At 37.9% G+C, this 21895-nt stretch overlaps 1 protein-coding gene across 4 annotated transcripts in view; it reads left to right on the top strand.

Annotated features, from left to right (window-relative positions):
- specc1lb (sperm antigen with calponin homology and coiled-coil domains 1-like b) overlaps positions 1–21895 on the top strand; it is a 52820-nt gene that overhangs the window by 28297 nt on the left and 2628 nt on the right. For all 4 annotated transcript variants that reach the window (XM_079835338.1, XM_079835337.1, XM_079835336.1 and 1 more), the window contains 4 exons: positions 1367–1532; positions 2326–2428; positions 17714–17830; positions 18004–18063. In XM_079835338.1, coding sequence (XP_079691464.1) covers positions 1367–1532; positions 2326–2428; positions 17714–17830; positions 18004–18063 — 446 coding nt within the window. The remainder of the gene's footprint in view (positions 1–1366; positions 1533–2325; positions 2429–17713; positions 17831–18003; positions 18064–21895) is intronic.

The following is a 21895-nucleotide window of genomic DNA, read 5'->3' as shown; positions in this document are numbered from 1 at the left end:
ATCATTTACTCCCCCCTTATGTCTTTCCAAACCCATAAGACGTTTGTTCTTTGGAACACACATGAAGATATTTTAAAGGGGTAGTTGATTATGATTTCACTTTTTTAACTTTAGTTAGTGCGTAATGTTGCTGTTTGAGCATAAACAACATCTGCAAAGTTACAACGCTCAAAGTTCAAAGCAAAAGGACATATTTTATTTTACAGAAATCGCCTTTTAAGGACTACAACAAACGGCTGGTAGGGACTACAACGAGCTTATTCACGGGTTAGTGATATCACTAACCCTAAAATGTACATAAACCCTGCCCCCGGGAACACAAAGGGGGTGAGGCCATGTTGGGCGTCTGCTCAAGCTAGCAACACAAATGCAATAGCACGTCATAAAAGCAAGATGAAAACATATCTTACAACAGTTCCCACATGAGCGATTTATAGATTATCATGACAGAATATGCTAATCAGTGGCTTGAAGATAGTAACTCCACATCAGCTACATAAATTCATCTAATAAAACCTTCAGAAAGGTCCTGTTGTCACCTCTTAGTGAGTCTCTCCATCATTGTCTGACTCCGCCTGAACAGTTTCTGACCTTTTCAGTGCCTGTCTGCGTGAGGTAATTGGAGCCTTTTGCTCGCCCTCAAAAAGTGACAATTTTAACATGCTATAAAAAACGATCTGTGGGGTATTTTGAGCTAAAACTTCACATACACACTCTGGGGACATCAGCGACATATTTTACATCTTGTAAAACGGGGCAATATAGGACCCCTTTTAAATGAAATCTGAGAGATTTCTATCCCTACATCAAATGTCTAGTCACCCAAAACTCGGTTCAAAATGTTCATAAAGAGATTGTAAAATAAATCCAAATAAATCAAACAACTTATTCCAAGTTTTCTGAAGAGACCCGATCGCTTTAGATGATGAACAGATTTAATTTGGGCTTTTATTCACATATAAACCTTAATCAGTGAACACGAGCAGAAACTGAACCGCATTTGCTTGACGCATGAGAACAAACCTCATTGGTTCTTGCAGAAGCTTATGCACGAGAACCAATGAGGTTTATTCTCAAATTTGAATGCTGTTAACATTGTTCGCCATCATGACTCATTAGAAGACTTGGATTAAACTGCTCGATTCATATGGGTTCATTTTATGATCTTTTTATCGACATTTTGAAGTTTTGAATAGACTTTCAGTTGAGGGACAGAAATCTCTCCGATTTCATAAAAAATATCTTCATTTGTGTTCCGAAGATGAACGAACGTCTTTTGGAATGACATGAGGGTGAGTAATTAATGACAGAATTTCCCTTTAACATAACACAGAAGCTGTAATAATTATCGTAACGTCTTTGTCAGTTTCTGGCAGAAGCAGCGAAGAGTTAAAGAGAGATTTGTCGGTGACTGACACATCAACGCCATCGTCAATCATGGCATTGGGCTCGTCTTCTCCCCAGCTTTCTTTGTCTTCAAACTCCTCCTCCCCGACCGCCTCTGTCACGCCCACCACACGAGGACGTTTACGGTAAGCAGCGGACCTTCCTTGTTTGTCTGTATGCCTCCATCTCTTTTATGTTCATCTCTGCTCTGGCTCTTCTTTTGTTGACTTTCTGGAAGACACTTACTCGCTGTCAGGTTTGCCAGATATCTCTCGGTTTCACACTCTATCTCTGTCTCTGTCTGCTCACTGCGGTGTTGACAGGCCAGTGTTTCGATAATAGATGTCACTCGTTTGCCTGTCCTGAAACCTGACCGTGGGTCCACCATGGCTTTTGAATAGGCCACTGGAGGAAGACGAATCATTCTGCACTTTCCTTTATTATCAGAGCATTTCCTTCTGGTAGCAGCATTAACTTCCTTGCTGGAAAAATCCAGCTAGAACCAACTTCTGATGGTAGCTGGTTTTACTCAAGGGCTGGCTGGTTGAAACTGGTCATTTATTCATGAAGGAAAACTATAAATAAGTAAATATTTAAGTAATAATATAAAATTTTTATTATTATATAGTGTCAAATGCAATTTGCTAATTACTAAATAGTTATAAAATAATTATACCATTCAGTGCAGTGAGTTGACATTTCTGTGTACCTTTCTTTCATATTAAACCTTTATAATTGCTTCCTTCTGTGACATTATCTGTTTTTACAAAATAGAAGCGTTGATCAATTTATAAAATCATCAGAAACTTCTCAAGAAAGTTAGTGCATCTATCAGCTTGGTTAGAATTTCCTCTCAAAAAAATGAATGATCGTTTTTGCTATTAAAGTTGAGTCCAATACAAAGGAACTGTGCTGTTAAAGTGATTGATGTCTCTCCAGAGAGGAAAGGAAGGACCCTCTGTCTGCGTTAGCCAGGGAATATGGAGGATCCAAGAGGAACGCTCTGCTCAGGTGGTGCCAGAAGAAGACTGAGGGTTATCAGGTATGTGTTGTTTTTGAGTCACTTGTGATATTAATAGTCATGCACAATATATACTGTATTGATGACCATATCGGTATGAGCTAATTTTAGCTGCTTTTTTTATTATTGGTCTGATTAGGCAAATATTAGACATACTATTATAAAATAAATATCTGCAATTATAAGATTGACCATCATATTGGTTATCAGTCAAAAAATTAAATTATATATGCACCCCTATTAATAATATATATTGGCCTGGGTTGAAAAGACAAAACTCACACACATACAAGTGATGACCACAAATTGAATTTGTGTATATAGTGTAAATGTAGTGTATATACACTACCTTCAAAAAGGTTTGGGGTCAGTACGATTAAAGGGATGGTTCACCCAAAAAATGTTGTACGCACATTCACGAGACTGGCGTTCCAGTGTATGACGTAGGATGCTCCAGTGAGAATATGCTAGTTCTCACGAGAACCAAGTTTTGTTTTGCTCTATCCTCTACGCTTCCGCATTCGTCACCGGAACTTAGTCTCTCGTAAACGCATGTACGACAGTTAGCGGAAGTCAGAGATTACAGATTCAGATTGTAAAGTTTTAAATATGGATATTTTTCTTACACAAACACATCGCTTCACTTCAAAAGGCCTTTATTAACCCCTCGGAGCCATGTGGAGCACCGGGACAACTTTTATGATGGATAGATGCACTTTTATGGACTTCAAAACAGAAACAGCCATTTACTGCCATTATAATGCTCGGATTAGCCAGGATCTTTTTTAATATAACTCTAACTCTAATATAATATATAAACGATTGTATTCGTCTGAAAAATGAATGTCATATACACCTAGGATGACTTGAGGGTGAGTAAATCATGGGCTAATTTTCATTTTTGGGTGACATTTAATGTCTTAAAATGTTCTAACCCTTTAATACTTTTATTCAGCAAGGATGCATTCATTTTATCAAATGTAATGTCACAAAAATAAATGTTTCAAATGCTGTTCTTTCTTCATGAACTTTCTATTCATAAAAGAATTCTGGAAAAGTTTCAACAAAAATATAATAAGAAATGCTTCTTGAGCAGCAAATCAGCATATTAGTATGATTTCTGAATCATTAAAATATGTGCAGCCTTAGTGAACATAAGAGACTTCTTTCAAAAACATTACAAAAATTAGTTATAAATGATAATGTACAGGTGCATCTCAATAAATTAGAATAAGGTGACCAGATTTCTGAAATGGAAACCGGGGACATTTCCTATTTGAGTGGTCAAAATATCACTAAAACCTCATTTGTTATTATATTTTATTTAAAAAACAGGGACAATACATTTTTGAATGTTTTTGTTGTTGTGGGCTCTCTATATTATTATTAACATTAATAATTATTATGATTTAGTTTGATTATTAGGATTTTGGTCTGGATTTAATTCAACGCACCCACAAAAAAACAAACAATGAAAACAGTTAATTAGAGTAACCATTGTAAATAACAAGCAGTTCAAAACAATATTATAACATGACATAACAAAAACACATTACAAATTTAAAACAACATAAATATGATGAATAAAACTATTTACAAATATTGTAAGATTTTATAATTGTATTTAATATTTTCACAAGTTTATACTATATGAATTTTTGTAATGTTTTGTTACGTTTTAGCTTGAAAATAATTCTTACCATCCTTAATAGGTCTTGTTATTTTGCATTTTAGGCTTATTTTAAGCAGAAAGTGTGTATTCTGCGCATGTATTTTTTACAAGTGTAATTGTTTAGGTTTTTTTATATTTTATAGTTCTGATGTGTGGTCCTGCTTTGCGACTGCGGAACTTTTTACGTTCGTTAAGTTCTCATAGGCGTACGTTCTTCATGAAGTAGTAGCGGCGCGTGCGCGTCCAAGTAGAGTCAGCGTATCTCACAGCGCCATCTGCTGGTGACAATAATCACTACTACACGATTGCTCCTATAACCAGCAGCTGCTGTATTATGGTTTGCCGCTTTTTTGCAATATATCTGCGGGCAGTTTGGGCGTGTTCGCTCTTAAAGTGACAGCTGTCGAATAAACTGCTGCTGTCTCTGAGTTTCTCTTTGTCTTGTGTTGTTTGATGAACCTTTATGACACTCACTGCTCTTGAATGACTAACTTTTGCAACCTTAAGTGTAAGGATTAATGTAATTTAATTTATTCAGGGAAGACCAATATTAATTTACATTTGATTTCTTATTAAATGTCTTTAGTATTTCTTACCTCAATACTAATGTTAGACCTACCTGAAAATGTGTCTTTAAAAACAAAAATGCACTGCATGATCAAATATTTAGGTGAGATAATTATATACATTTATTATATACATTTATTTGGGAAAGATGGCCTACAGTAGCCTTAAGTTATCTCATTTTCTAAAATAAACACTTGGTGGTTCTTCAAGATCTTGACTCTAGCCTATGTCTACAGTTTTTTTCTCAATACAGTTAATTTAGAGTTAGTTTCATTTCTACAAATGGTGCAAACTCTGCAAGATTATAGATAAAAGATTCCCATTCACCTGCCATTCCAGTGATCGGCAATCGGCAGATCATGATCTTGGTAATCGGTGATCGGCCCCAAAAATGCTGATCGGAGCATCTCTACTTACAGCTTATGAAAACCCCAAATTAAAAAACTCAGAAAATTAGAATATTGTGAAAAGGTTCAGTATTGTAGGCTCTAATCAGCTAATTAATCCAAAACATCTGCAAAGGGTTCCTGAGCCTTTAAATGGTCTCTCAGTCTGGTTCAGAAGAATTCAAAATCATGGGGAAGACTGCTGACCTGGCAGTGGTGCAGAAAACCATCATTGACACCCTCCACAAGTAGGGAAAGCCTCACAAGGCAATTGCAAAAGTGCTGTATCAAAGCATATTAATAGAAAGTTAAGTGGAAGGGAAAAGTGTGGAAGAAAAAGGTGCACAAGCAACAGGGAGAGGATTGTCAGGAAAAGGCCATTCAGATGTGTGGGGGAGCTTCACAAGGAGTGGACTGAGGCTGGAGTTACTGCATCAAGAGCCACCACACACAGACGGATCCTGGACATGGGCTTCAAATGTCGTCCGAACATTTGGGCTAAAGAAATAAAAAAATAAAGAACTCGTCTGTTGCTCAGTGGTCCAGTCCTCTCTTCTGATGAGAGCAAATTTTGCATCTCATTTGGAAACCAAGGTCCCAGAGTCTGGTGGAAGAATGGAGAGGCACACAGTCCAAGAAGCTTGAAGTCCAGTGTGAAGTTTCCACAGTCTGTGTTGGTTTGGGGAGCCATGTCATCGACTGGTGTTGGTCCACTGTGCTTTATTAAGTCCAGAGTCAACGCAGCCGTTTACCAGGACATTTTAGGGCACTTCATGCTTCCTTCAGCAAATAAGCTTTTATGGAGATGCTGACTTCATTTTCCAGCAGGACTTGACACCTGCCCACACTGCCAATAATTGCCAAAACCTGGGGTGACTGTGCTTTATTGGCCAGCAAACTCGCCTGACCTGAACCAAGAGAAAGATGAGAGACATGAGACCGAACAATGCAGAAGAGCTAAAGGCCGCTATTGAAACATCCTGGTCTTCCATAACACCTCAGCAGTGCCACAGGCTGATAGCATCCATGCCACCCCACATTGAGGCAGTAATTCATGCAAAAGGGGCCCAAACCAAGTACTGAGTACATATGCATGATTATACTTTTCGTAGGGCTGACATTTCTGTTTTTAAAATCCTTTTTTTTTATGGATTTCATGTAATATTCACATTTTCTGAGATTTAGATTTTGGGGTTTTCATAAGCTGTAAGCCATAATCATCAAAATTATAACAAATAAAGGCTTGAAATATCTCACTTTGCATGCAATGAGTCTATATAATATATTAGTTTCACCTTTTAAGTTGAATTACTGAAATAAATGAACTTTTCCACAACATTCTAATTTATTGAGATGCACCTGTATATACACATACACTGGGGTCCAAAGATTTTTACTAGTAAAATAGTGAAAATGCTTCATAATGCAGCTTAAAATATACTCTCTTTTTTTTGGACCTTCTTGCACATTATAGTTTTCATTTATAGCTTTGAATGTATACATGTGATCTCAACCACATCTTGTTAAACAATAGAAATTATTTCATTAATAATTTCATTATTTCAGTATAGCTTAAAATTCTTAAATTAACCTTTTCACAGTTTCAGCATCCAGGTATTATTGTTAGAGTGTGTTTGATTTTTAAACAGAACGTGACCATGCACAATGCACAAATTAATCTTCTATCGCAATGACTCTTCTGCTGTCAAGCATATAAAATGTTTACCATTCAGAGAGGGTTTTGGACCATGATGTTACCATGGTTTCCCTCAAGCCAGGAAGTGTGCTACAATTCTCCTGCTTCATGTCGCAAACAGAAAACCTCTCAGCCAATCAGAGCTTTGAATCCTTGTGGGCACAGATTTGTGATTTTGATGACCTTGTGATTTAAAGTTGTGTTTTTTTATTTTTTTATTTTATAGATTCTGAAATTTGCAGTTTGGATTTTTTTTATCTGTTTTATCGTCTCAGTACAAGTACAACTTTCCCCCTTTCAGTTTTGGGAGTTATTTTGTCTTTTTGACACCACACTTCCAAAACCCACAGTCTCTGTCTCCTTTCTCTCTAAATCTTTGTCTGTCTCTCTGTAAGTGTGCGTGTGATTGATAGTAATGTCCACTAGTGGATAAAAGCCATTATTCACTGCAACTCTAATGTGTTCATTACAAGCGGCCTGGCTCTTGGAGTGCACTTTTCGCAGAGAAAGCAGCGAACGGGCCTCTGTTTCTCTGTTTTCAATGTGATTAGCCTAATGCTCTCTCCCCTGGGCCTTCCTGTTTTTGCACACAAGACCTCTTTTCATTCGCTGCTCACTTTGAACACTGGCACACAAACAAGAGAGGACACGGGAAGGATGTCTCGATGTCTTCGTAACCCTGTCGCTTCACACGGTTCTGTTGTGCTGACGTTTAATTGGCTGCAAACAACATGGCTGGACACTGAATTGTAAGGGAGGGTTGTTGACATGATTGGAAATGGTGTTTAAAGGGATAGTTCACTGAAAAAAAGAAAATTCTGTCATAATTTCCTTACCCTCAAGCTGTTCTAAATCTGTATGAAGTTCTTTCTTCTGCTGAACACAAAAAAGATATATATTTTGAAGAATGTTCCCATTGACTTCCATCGTTTTTTGTTTTTTTCTGCACTATGGAAGTCAGCGGAGACCAGCAACTGTTTGGTTGCCAATATTCTTCAAAATATCTTCCTTTATGTTCATCAGAACTTGGGGTAAGTAAAAAATGACCGAATTTTCATTTTCGAGTGAACTGTCCCTTTAAAACAATTAGTGAAAACAAAATGGTCCTTTTTTCTCTTTTCTCAATACATGTTCCTGGTCTTATTTTATGCGTTTATGAAGTCAGTTCCTCTCAACTTCACACAGGTGTTTTAGGAGAGTAACTAGGGGTATAGTTCATCACTTATATTTGACATACACAGATCAGGCGTAACATTATGACCTATAAAATTGTGTTGGTCCCCCCTTTTGCTGTCAAAACTGCCCTGACCCGTCGAGGCATGGACCTAGACCCCTGAAGGTGTGCTGTGGTATCTGGCACCAAGATTTTAGCAGCAGATCCTTTAAGTCTTGTAAGTTGAGAACTTGTTTGTTCAACACATCCCACAGATGCTCGATTGGATTGAGATCTGAGGAATTTGGAGGTCAAGTCAACACCTCAAACTCGTTGTTGGGCTCCTCAAACTATTCCTGAACCATTTTTGCATTGTGGCAGGGCGCATGATCCTGTGAGTCCACAGCCACCAGGGAATACTCGCTCAAATTCTTACTCTTGCCCATTTTTGCTGCTTCTAACACATCAACTTTGAGGAAAAAATGTTCACTTGCTGCCTAATAAATTCCACCCACTTATAGGTACCGTGATGAAGAGATAATCAGTGTTATTCACTTCACCTGTCAGGGGTCATAATGTTATGCCTGATCGGTGTCTGTGTATATATATTTTGGATGGCCACTTTGACTTAAAATATATGGTAGTATAATGTAACACCTAACAAACATCTCTTTAGTAACACGTTACATTAAGGTTAAATTTGTTAATGCATTAGAATGTATTTGAAATAGAAACCATTAAAGGAATAGTTCACCCAAAAATGTCATCATTCACCCTCAAGTTGTTCCAAACCTGTATACGTTTCTTTGTTCTGCTGAACACAGAAGAAGACATTTTTAAGAATATGGGGAACTACACAGTTGATGGACCCCATTGGCCATAGTAGGGGAAAAAATACTATGCAAGTCAATGGGGTCCACCAACTGTTTGATAACTGACATTCTTCAAAATGTATTATTTTGTGTTCAGCAGAACAAAGAAACGTCTACAGGTTTGGAACAACTTGAGGGTGAGTAAATGATGACAGAATTTTCATTTTTGGGTGAACTATCCCATTAATGCCTTCTTGCTTGTTAAGGGTTTTGAATGGTAATTTTACCATTTAGTTGTATAAATGAACCTTAATTTATTGCCACCCAAAATGAATTGAGCATAAACAACAGTTTATTTTAAACGAAAATTAACCTAGATTAATAAATGTGGTAAAGGTACTGTCCATTGTTCGTTGTTATCATTGTCATGATACCTAATGCAACTAACATTAATACAATTATCCTTAAGTGCTATTTCTTTTTGTGCTGTTTTTGTATTGCTATTTTGTTATTTTAATACTATGACATTCATACACCTTTAATGTGGCTTGAGTTTTCAAATACTTTCTGGGGACACTGTATAATAACTAAAGCCGGTGTCTTTAAGTTGAATATAGTATGAATATAGAACATAGTATGAATATGTATGAATATAGAATGTGGACTACCACAAGGTTCAATTTTAGGACCCAAACTTTTTATTTTATATATAAATGAGATTTGTGAGGTTTCAAACATGTTACACTATGTATTATTTGCAGACGATACAAATTTATACAGTTCAGGAAATGACTTGAAAACCTTAGCTAATAATATTGAAGATGAAATGATTAAATTAAAATTGTGGTTTGATATAAATAAATTATCTTTAAATTTGAATAAGACAAAGTTTATGATATTCAGCAATAAAAAAAAGGAGGAAGTCAGCTTATCTATAAACAATGTAAACATTGAGAAGGTGTCTGAAATCAGATTTCTAGGAGTCACCTTAGATGAGAAATTGACGTGGAAAAGTCATATATTGCATGTAAAAAATAAGATGGGAAAAAGCTTATTTATCTTGAATAAGGTTAAATACAGTTTACCATATAATACAATGAAAATGTTATATTGTTTAATGATTTTGCCTTATTTAAACTATTGTGCAGAAATATGGGGAAATACATATCATAGCAACATTATGCCTTTATTTATTTTACAGAAAAGAGCCATTCGCATTATTTTTAAAGCAGGATATAGAGACCATACAAATCAATTCTTTATTAGGTCAGGATTATTAAAACTTAAAGACATTATAGAATTACAAACTCTACAGGGAGTGCAGAATTATTAGGCACGTTGATTTTCTGATCGTATTTTTTTTCCAGGCACATTTGACCAATTCCAAACCACAGTAATCCTAATAACTACTATTGATTTAGTATTTAATAATGTATAAGTGATATATAATTGTTCATGAAGGCTGGAAATGAAAATCACCTTATATTCAGGTGTGCAGAATTATTAGGCATGTTTTCTTTTACAGATAAATTGAGCCAAAAAAGAGATTTAACTCAGACTGAAAAGTCAAAAAGTATTAAATGCCCATGAGAAGGATGCAATACTAATGCAATACTAGACATTGCAGTTAAGGCATGACCATTGGACAGTGAAATGCTCGTTGGGTCAGCAGGGTCAGACAAAAACAGGTGGTGAAGAAAAGACACCTGTTAACTGCAAAAGAATTAAGAATTAAGGTGAAGAATTAAGTGTGAAACCATCAGGAACCCTTTAGTCTCCAGCGCCACCATTTTCCAAAGCTGCAACCTACCTGGAGTCTCCAGAAGTGCAAGGTGTCAGGATCTCAGAGACTTCAGTTAGGTAAAGAATCCTAAAAAATGACCCCCACTAGATAAGAATCACAAGCTGAAGTGTTGTAAAATACATGAAGAAGGTTTTTTTATAGGCTTTATGGACAGATAGGTTGAGAGTGACTCTTGAAGGACCAGCACCACATCCTCTTGAATCACTGTTTGAAGAATTCATCTTCCAGAATCTGGCAGTACGTTTTGGGAGTTCATTTTTAGTCCATCTCTGCAAAACGGACTTCAGGATGGACTAAAATGAACTCCCAAAACGTACTGCCAGATTCTGGAAGATGAATTCTTCAAACAGTGGTACTAGAGGATGTGGTGCTGGTCCTTCAAGAGTCACTCTCAACCTATCTGTCCATAAAGCCTATAAAAAAACCTTCTTCATGTATTTTACAACACTTCAGCTTGTGATTCTTATCTAGTGGGGGTCATTTTTTAGGATTCTTTACCTAACTGAAGTCTCTGAGATTCTGACACCTTGCACTTCTGGAGACTCCAGGTAGGTTGCAGCTTTGGAAAATGGTGGCGCTGGAGACCAAAGGGTTCCTGATGGTTTCACCCTTAATTCTTCACCTTAATTCTTAATTATTTTGCAGTTTACAGGTGTCTTTTCTTCACCACCTGTTTTTGTCTGACCCTGCTGACCCAACGAGCATTTCACTGTCCAATGGTCATGCCTTAACTGCAATGTCTAGTATTGCATTAGTATTGCATCCTTCTCATGGGCATTTAATACTTTTTGACTTTTCAGTCTGAGTTAAATCTCTTTTTTGGCTCAATTTATCTGTAAAAGAAAACATGCCTAATAATTCTGCACACCTGAATATAAGGTGATTTTCATTTCCAGCCTTCATGAACAATTATATATCACTTATACATTATTAAATACTAAATCAATAGTAGTTATTAGGATTACTGTGGTTTGGAATTGGTCAAATGTGCCTGGAAAAAAAATATAATCAGAAAATCAACGTGCCTAATAATTCTGCACTCCCTGTATTAGTGATGTTTAAAGCTAGAAGCAAAGCTCTTCCACATGACTTACAAAAGTTATTTATTTTTACTTCTGAAGATGAAAATCACAGACGGCCGTACGACTTTAAACATCAAATAGCAAGAACAAATTTGAAACAAATGTGTTTGTCTGTTGCTGGAGTAAAAGCATGGAATTCTTTAAGGAAAGATTTAAAAAGCTGCAAAAATATTTTGGAATTTAAAAGGAGTTATAAAAAGAACTTGAATTATATCAAACTGAATTTTGACTTGTTTGTATGTGATCATTGTAAAACGTTTAAATAAATATCAGATATGTTGGAGTGTGGGTGATGGTGGAGGGAATAATGCTAATGTTATCTACTATTTATGTTAATACATTTTGTGTGATGCTAATGTCATCTATTATTTAGGTTAATAAATTTTGGGTGGTGGTGGAGGGAACAATGCTAATGCCATCTACTATTTATGTTTATAAAGGGGGCAGATAAATATAAGAATATTATTCTTCCATCTGCTCCTTTCTGATCATGGAAATGTAAAGGAAAACTTCAAATGAATTTTATGTGCCTTGTACAAATAATCCATTTTCATGAAAGGAATAAAAGAGAAATGAATGAAAAATTAATGAAAAGTTGGTGGTCAGTGTGCTAGCACAGATCTCTGGATAAAAAGCAGAAGCATTATTATCAGTGTGAGACCACTTTGGTGCGCCACAGAACTTGGTCTTTTCCTGTCTGTCGATCCCCTGCTGCTGTAGCCCACTTTGATGAGCTCATATCACTTCCTTCCACTCCACTCTCTATGGGTTTACAGAAAGTCGAGCAAATGTTCTGCCAATTTACGCCATCCCTTAGCACATTTACACTGGCCTGCCACATCTGATAAAGACTGTTACTCTTTCTTTAAAATTTAGGGTCCTTTTTGCTAGAGGACGTGGGTGATAGTGTAATCTGAAAGGGGGCTTTTGTTTCTTTTGGAAACTCTGGAATACACATCAGAACGGGTGAAAAAAATATCAGTTCCAGTAAATTGCCACCATAGAGCCCCTACGTATTTCGTTCTGGATTCCAGATATAACAAACAAGACAAAGGATAAAAATATCTGAAATAATACAAAAAAAAGCTCTAGTTAGTGCTACTTGCTAGTCTTGCTTTATAGTGCCTCTACCTTATTTATTAGTTCAAAAGGTTTAAAATAATAATAACTCTTTCAAAAAAAAAAAAAGAGTTAACCTTGAAAACAAGAGAACCTTGTTTGTTCAGCACATCCCACAGATGCTCGATTGGATTGAGATCTGGGGAATTTGGTGGCCATGTCAACACCTCAAACTCGTTGTTGTGCTCCTCAAACCATTCCTGAACCATTTTTGCTTTGGTGCAGGGCGCATTATCCTGCTAAAAAAACGTTTCCATGAAAGGGTGTACATGGTCTGCAGCAATGCTTAGGTAGGTGGTGTGTCAAAGTAACATGCACATGGATGGCAGGACCCAAGGTTTACCAGCAGAACATTGCCCAAAGCAGAACACTGCCTCCGCCGGCTTGCCTTCTTCTCATAGTGCATCCTGGTGCCTTGTGTTCCCCAGGTAAGTGACACACAAGCACCCGGCCATCCACATGATGTAAAAGAAAACGTGACTCATCAGACCAGGCCACCTTCTTCCATTGATCCGTGGTCCAGTTCTGATGCTCACGTGCCCACGGTTAGCACTTTCGGCGGTGAACAGGGGTCAGCATGGGCACCCTGACTGGTCTGCGGCTATGCATCCCCATACGCAACAAACAGGGATGCACTGTGTATTCTGACACCTTTCTATCAGAACCAGCATTAACTTATAGTAACTTATAGTATCTCGTCTGTTTGATCGGACCACACGGGCCAGCCTTCACTCCCCACATGCATCAATGAGCCATGACCCTGTCGCCGGTTCAACACTGTTCCTTCCTAGGACCACTTTTGATAGATACTGACCACTGCAGACCAGGAACACCCCACAAGAGCTGCAGTTTTGGAGATGCCCTGACCCAGTCATCTAGCCATCAGAATTTGGCCCTTGTCAAATTCGCTCAAATCCTTAAGCCTTGTTTATACTTTCGCCTGGCTCCGCAGCGCGAGCCTCCGCTGACTGCGGGCGCTCCTCCCCGAACGGACTAGGGGTTTATACTTGACGCGCTCGACGTTGTACTATTCTTTGAAACAACAGAGGGCGACTCTGAGTAATTGTTCTATAATAAACCATCAGGAAACAGCGGTGAGAAGAAGTAGAAGAATTTACACAGGTGACGATATTTATTTTAGTACAGTTCACCAAAAACCACACTGCAAAAGAATCGTGTAAAACTCAGTAAACCTTCATATTATTACTTGTGACATGAGATCAAAATGTGTCCACACATGTATACAACTAAATTAACGATCTCTTAAATATTTACTAATTTCACTAAACATTTTCATTTAGTTTCCTGAAAAATCTTTTTATTAAACGTGATCTTTATTTTCAATAAAAGGGCTTTTTATGCTTTTGTAGGCTCATTTTGTAAATATAAGCAACTAATTTGTACGTGCAAACTGGGTGCCGGTGTGATGAGACGTCATGCTTGGCTAGATTCGCCAAGAACTCGTGCATCTTCGGATGCCGAGCCGCATGAAAAGTAAAAAAAAAAATGCACTGCACTACAGCCCACTCTGCAATGATGTCATTTTTGCCGCGCGCACCCTCGCGCTCGTGGGGACGCGTCAAGTATAAACAAGGCTTTACGCTTGACCATTTTTCCTGCTTCTAACACATCAACTTTGATGACAAAATGTTCACTTGCTGCCTATCCCACCCACTAACAGGTGCTGTGATGAAGAGATGTTATTCACTTCATACATATATATATATATATATATACACTCATCTAAAGGATTATTAGGAACACCATACTAATACTGTGTTTGACCCCCTTTCGCCTTCAGAACTGCCTTAATTCTACGTGGCATTGATTCAACAAGGTGCTGAAAGCATTCTTTAGAAATGTTGGCCCATATTGATAGGATAGCATCTTGCAGTTGATGGAGATTTGTGGGATGCACATCCAGGGCATGAAGCTCCAGTTCCACCACATCCCAAAGATGCTCTATTGGGTTGAGATCTGGTGACTGTGGGGGCCATTTTAGTACAGTGAACTCATTGTCATGTTCAAGAAACCAATTTGAAATGATTCGAGCTTTGTGACATGGTGTATTATCCTGCTGGAAGTAGCCATAAGAGGATGGGTACATGGTGGTCATAAAGGAATGGACATGGTCAGGAACAATGCTCAGGTAGGCCGTGGCATTTAAACGATGCCCAATTGGCACTAAGAGGCCTAAAGTGTGCCAAGAAAACATCCCCCACACCATTACACCACCACCACCAGCCTGCACAGTGGTAACAAGGCATGATGGATCCATGTTCTCATTCTGTTTACACCAAATTCTGACTCTACCATCTGAATGTCTCAACAGAAATCGAGACTCATCAGACCAGGCAACATTTTTCCAGTCTTCAACTGTCCAATTTTGGTGAGCTCGTGCAAATTGTAGCCTCTTTTTCCTATTTGTAGAGGAGATAAGTGGTACCCGGTAGGGTCTTCTGCTGTTGTAGCCCATCCGCCTCAAGGTTGTGCGTGTTGTGGCTTCACAAATTACTCACAAGTTACTCTTCTATCAGCTTGAATCAGTCGGCCCATTCTCCTCTGACCTCTAGCATCAACAAGGCATTTTCGCCCACAGGACTGCAGCATACTGGATGTTTTTCCCTTTTCACACCATTCTTTGTAAACCCTAGAAATGGTTGTGCGTGAAAATCCCAGTAACTGAGCAGATTGTGAAATACTCAGACCGGCCCGTCTGGCACCAACAACCATGCCATGCTCAAAATTGCTTAAATCACCTTTCTTTCCCTTTCTGACATTCAGTTTGGAGTTCAGGAGATTGTCTTGACCAGGACCACACCCCTAAATGCATTGAAGCAACTGCCATGTGATTGGTTGATTAGATAATTGCATTAATGAGAAATTGAACAGGTGTTCCTAATAATCCTTTAGGTGAGAGTGTGTGTGTGTGTGTGTGTATATATATATATATATATATATACACATACACATACACATACACATACACATACACATACATTTATTTTGGAATATTTTATTCCTGTGATGTTAAAGCTGAATTCTCAGCATCATTACTCCAGTCTTCAGTGTCACATGATCCTTCAGAAATCATTCTAATATGCTGATGATGCTCAAGAAACATTTCTTCTTCTTATTATTATTATTATTATTATCCATTTTGAAAAGCTGCTTTTGTGGACACCGTGATTCACTTTTTTCAGAATTTTGATGAATAGAATGTTCAAAAGAACAGCATAATAGAAATAAATATAATTTTTTGTAACAATTTAAAAGTCTTTACTGTCACTTTTGATCAATGTAATTCTTCCTTGCTGAATTAAAGTATTCATTTCTTTAAAAAAAAAAAACAATCTTGTTGACTTTTGAACGGTAGTGTGTAATGTGCAACACATGAGAGCTGTAGATCTGAGAAGGAGAGCATTAGCTGAGCAAACGCTAATGCATTAATGAACGCAAACTCTCTTTCCCGGTCACAACAAAACCATAAATGGCTTGCAATCAGTCGAATGGCTTCTTCTGTGTATGGATTGAAGCATGTGTGAAGTATGTTGATGTAGATAAGCAGGGCTGTTGAGCAAATACTTCAGCACGGGGCGAGACTATCAGTCTGTGAATGTGTCATAAATGTGAATAAGTGGATGAATGCTGGTCTCCGTGAATGTGAATACACATTTGCCTGTGAACGCTTGACTCTAAACAGCATGAAAGTTACTTTTTGTGGCAGTGCGCAAGATTGCATAACAGTGTACCCAGAATACATTTCACTCCTCAAGTTAGAGGAAAAGGAGAGCTTATTGTAAACAAATGCACTATTTTTTTTATTATTATGTATGTATTATGTAATGAAGCAAGCCTACACAGAATGTGAAATGTTTTCATTCAGTTTCCAATTTCAGTGCTGACTTTCGGGAGAAAAAAATGCAAAATTTTGCAAAATAATTTTAAAGTCGGCATGAAACCGAAGTTACGATAGTATTTTCTTCTTTGTGATGTTTATCCGAGTGAAACTTAGACTTGGTAAACCCAGCCAAATCTGCATGTGATTTGATTTCGCCCTGCAGCTCAGGCTGGAAACCTGTATATTTTTCTATCCTGCTTCCGTTACAAATCTGCAGGGACCAATCACAAACAGTCTTATCCACCTGGGGCACTATTGGCGGGTTTAACACGATGACGATAGAGAAGCGACGGATCGTTGGTCTGATTGGTTGAAGGGCTGTCCAATTGCGTACAGAGTCATTTGAACTATGCCCGTTGATCACACCTCTTGTGTAGTAGAAAATACAGAGCAGACTCCGCAGACTAATGTTCAATCTTAAAAGATTGAGCTTGGTCTGGTGATAGCCAGACAAAGTGAAACGGCTTCTCGAACAAGAAAAAAAATTAGGGCGGGACTTGATTTTGTCCATTGGGAGTTGATTGGATGGTTGTGATTTGCTATTGCTATGATGTCATGTGACTGACAGGTTGTCCCACTCTTGCACCAGTAAACATCAGAGAAGAGAAGAGATGTTACTGCAAGAGGATACTTGTTATGGATATAACTGGTTATGATGAAAGAGAACGATTTCATGGTGATTTAAAAATTTGTAAAATGTGTTCATTCTGAGTAATATGGTCTTATCTATGGCTGAAAGCACTCTTAGAATAGGCTAAATATTTACTAAACATTAAACAAACAATGTAATACTTAAGTGTAATGTAACGAATGTAGCAAGATAAGGGTTTTTGGTCAACACGCACTTTAGGTTTAATCTACACATCTCCAAATAAGGGAGGTGTGTTTGACTGTATGAAAAGCAGTGTTTGCCAATGTTTCTGTAAACAATGAAAAAAGACATTATATCTGACAAGATTTACAGTCGTGGCTCTTAACTACAACCATAATGTCACAGGGACACTGAAAGATTCACTGCTTCATCAGTCCCTGTGAATTACGCACCCAATCCCCTCAGTTCATCTACTGAAATTGTAATTATTGATCTTTCTCTCCCCCCTCCACACAAACACAGAACATTGACATCACCAACTTCAGCAGCAGCTGGAATGATGGGCTCGCTTTTTGTGCCATTCTTCACACCTACCTACCGGCACATATCCCTTACCACGAGCTCAACAGCCAGGACAAGGTCTGTACGTGCACACAAATAGGGTGAAATCAGGTCATATTGTGGCCCAATTTACCTGAATTCACTCTATGTTGTGTTCTTTAATATCAGTTAGCATGAAAAAGTGTTTTAAAAAGATATGATTCTTAATAATTCAATTCATGTATTGACACTTCTTCCTGGTTGTCTTGCAGAGGCGAAATTTCACTTTAGCCTTCCAGGCAGCAGAAAGTGTGGGAATTAAATCAACACTGGTGAGTTTAATATGGTCGTCACAGCTAATTCAGATATGAATATTTCAATGTCTCAACCATTTAATTTTCAGTATCCTGAAAAAAAATGTATAATAGTTACCACAATTGTTTCAACATTGATAATGACGCCGCATTCACACGGGGCGTCGGCGTCGGCGTCAACGCTTCTCGTTTACTTTGAATGGGTGACGTCATGCGTTGCCGAACTGAATTGTGGGTTCCGTCGCGACGCTTCACTCGCGTTGCAAGCGGCAAAAGTTGAAGATTTCTCAACTTTTCAAGCGTCAACGCAGGCGTCATCCAATCAGATCACCCTATGCAAATATCCTAGAGCAGACGCTAGCCAATCGCGTTCGTTTAAAACACCGGTGAATGAAGAGTGAAGAACGATCTAAAATGGAGGAAAAACTAATAATTCCGGTGGGTAATCACCCGGTCTTTACTACCAATCATTATTTACATACCGGGACACAAACTGGAGAGACCAGGCCTGGAAGGAGGTGGCAGAGACGGTTGGAGAATCTGGAATGTATCATGCTTGTATTCCGTCCGTGTACTCTGTTTATCATTGAATGACAGGCAGCATATCATATCATGTGTGGTTCAAATAGGCGCTATCCCCCTGCCAAATGAGGAATCAAATATTAAAGTGATCAGTTTTCATACACAAAATAGTCTCACAGACTAGCTGTCAAAAAAGGCGCTTTTTTGTGTTGTGTTGTGGTCCAAGCGGCAAGTAATGTGATTAGCTGTTGTCACTATGACGGTCGCGTCAGCACCAAGCTTCAGCCACGCCCTCCGTCAAGCGTTGACGCCGAAGCCCCGTGTGAATGCGGAGTAATACGTTTCTTGAGCAGCAAATGATTTCTGAAGGATCATGTGACACTGAAGACTGGAGTAATGATGCTGAAAATTCAGCTTTGCATCACAGGAATAAATTATATTTTAACGGGTTAGTTCACCCAAAAATTACAATTCAGTCATTTATTACTCACCCTCAAGTCGTTAAGACCCTTAAGACCTTCATTCATCTTCGGAACAAAAATTAAGATATTTTTGGATGAAATCCCAGAGCTCTCTGACCCCTCCATAGACAACAATTTAATTAACACTTTCAAGGTCCAGAATGGTAGTAAACCCTTAAGACCTTCATTCATCTTCGGAACAAAAATTAAGATATTTTTGGATGAAATCCCAGAGCTCTCTGACCCCTCCATAGACAACAATTTAACACTTTCAAGGTCCGGAATGGTAGTAAAAACATAAAAAAAATATGTTAAAGAGCAACTATCATGGAATTTTGAAATTTACCTTTCATGTAGTGTGTAACATAGATCTAAGTGAACAAAAACATCCTGCAAAGTTTGAAATATGACAGTGCACCGTATATATAGTTATTTTCTTTCAAAAGTAAGAGTCGACTCTGAGTCATTTTTAAGAATCGTTAGAAGACCGAAGCTTTTTCTCTGACTAGATGATGTCAACTTGTCAAGTTATTTGAATACGATACGCCCACTTATTGCGCTCCAAGACGCCAGTGAAAACTAGAAAACATCATGGCGACGAGACGCTGTGTTCTGAAGTGCGACTCAAAAGCAAACTTTTTTCATCTGCCCAAGGATGAGCATTTGAAGACTAAGTGGCTTGAAGACAAACCATACATCGTCGCGATTGTGTGTTTATTAGTCTTCAAATGTCTCTATTTGCATGTTTCGCGATCTCAGGAAGCTTTTATTATGGACTTCTATTATGGCACATGGTATCTTCTTCGTCTGTCTGTACCATATATGGACTACATGTGCACAGAGCGCCCTCCGGCTGCCAGTATGAATTGAAAACAACACATAAGAGACTCAATCGCTCATGATTAGGATACATCAGCGCATTTTGAGGAAGTATTGAATAAAAAATACTCCTCTGTTTAGAAATTTGACACAGACATATGAGAATCTATCAATATGTCTCCTCATCTGCACACTTTTGAACTAAAAGCCCTGAGGGTTGATGATTTGTCGCGAGTCTTCGTGAGGAGAATAGAGGAGTTTTTTATGAATGAGATCAGCTGAGGCTCATATTACAATCAAACGGTACCGACGCGGTTTTCATATTCATAACTCCTGACACATATTAACAAATGACTGTCACTATAAGACTTTGATGGGCGTTCCGTTTCCGAAAATATCTGCACAGACTATACCAATCACAACTGACTGGGTCATCGGACCAATCACCGCAGATTAGCGTCACGTAAAGGCGGGGTTTTGAAAAGTGAATCACTAAAGGAATCATTTGAGAATCGCTGTCAAAACAGGTAAAAATAAATGCATATTATAAGAAAACTAAAGTCTTTTTTGTCATTGCATGCATGCAAAACTGTTGTTGGGGACTTCTAAAACAATATTTGGAACATTTTAAATGCCATAATAGGTGCTCTTTAAAATAGTCCATGTGTCTCCAGTGGTTCAACCTTAATTTTATGAAGCGACGAGAATACTTTTTGTGCACAAAAAACAAACAAAAATAACGACTTTATTCACCCATTTCTTCTAGCCTGTGGTTGAAGGTTGAACCACTGCAGTCACATGGACTATTTTAACAATGTATTTATTACCTTTCTGGGCCTTGAAAGTGTTAATTAAATTGCTGTCTATTGAGGAGTCAAAGAGCTCTCGGATTTCATCAAAAATGTCTTCATTTTTGTTCCGAAGATGAACGAGGTCTTACTGGTTTGGTAATTAAATTACATTTTTAGGTGAGGCATGTTTTCTCCATGTCTCCAGGTGCTTTTTTTTATCTTTCCTAATGAAATTCTATTGTAAACAAATAACATTTTCTCAGTATGCGATAAAATCAAATCTCTTTATTCAGTCAGATCTGTCTTCTTTTGTTTTGAATTCCCCTCAACATTAGTAGATGTTTTCCAATTTTGCTGAAATATTAATTACAGCTGTAAAACATTAATGCAACAAACTGACATCACTTCCCTGACGTAACTTCTTATATTGAGGGGGAAAAAATCAATTATGAAGACTTTATAAGCCTCAGTGATCCTCCTGATTTATGATCTTTTGGATGTTTTATTGTCATAGGCCGCTTGTTTACAGATAATTGAGTCATTCCTCACAGGAATATTATTCAAATGCATGTTGTTAATCTAAAGATGAATTTTCAAAGAAATATTACTTCCACCCTGTTATTATGCCATTTCATTAACATTCTGTTTGTATACATATTCCACCCAGAATTGTTTTATCCTGTTGCAATGTTAAAAAAAATCTGAACCGTTTTTTGTTTTTTATGGTTTCAACCTGTCATGCAGTCAAATAGGTGACATATACAAAGAATTACTCCATTAAAGGGACAGTTCACCCTAAAATAAAAATTCTGTCATCATTTATGCTGAGTTCACACAGCCCGATTTTAGCCCCAATTTTGACTCGCCGACAGGTTTTGTGAAATCACAGACAAATGGCCGAAATCATAGGCAAATCGGGGCTTGTGCACGCGAGTTACAATCACGCAGTATGAATTATCAAAGACTCGATCAAAGAGAATCGCAGCCGAGTCGCTGACGCCCGTGAGATATTTGGCATGCTAATGCTATATCTGGACCTGTCTGCGATTCAAACTCCTGCTGTGTGAAATGTGTTCTGACCGAAAATGACATTGGCGATGACCAACAGCCAATGAGAGAGCAAGATACAGGGCAGCGGGAGGTTCAGGGAGGAGTTATAGAGCAGAATATCAGTATTTCAATAGATATATTTACTATTCTATCAAACAGAAACAAAGCACAAACATTTGCTTGACCGGCCGCAACAGCAGCACATTG

This window comes from Gobio gobio, assembly GCF_949357685.1.
Source record: "Gobio gobio genome assembly, chromosome: 14".
In the NCBI taxonomy this organism is placed as follows: Eukaryota; Metazoa; Chordata; class Actinopteri; order Cypriniformes; family Gobionidae; genus Gobio; species Gobio gobio.
Note: the sequence above shows the minus strand (reverse complement) of the source record. Positions and strands in the feature narration are given on the sequence as shown.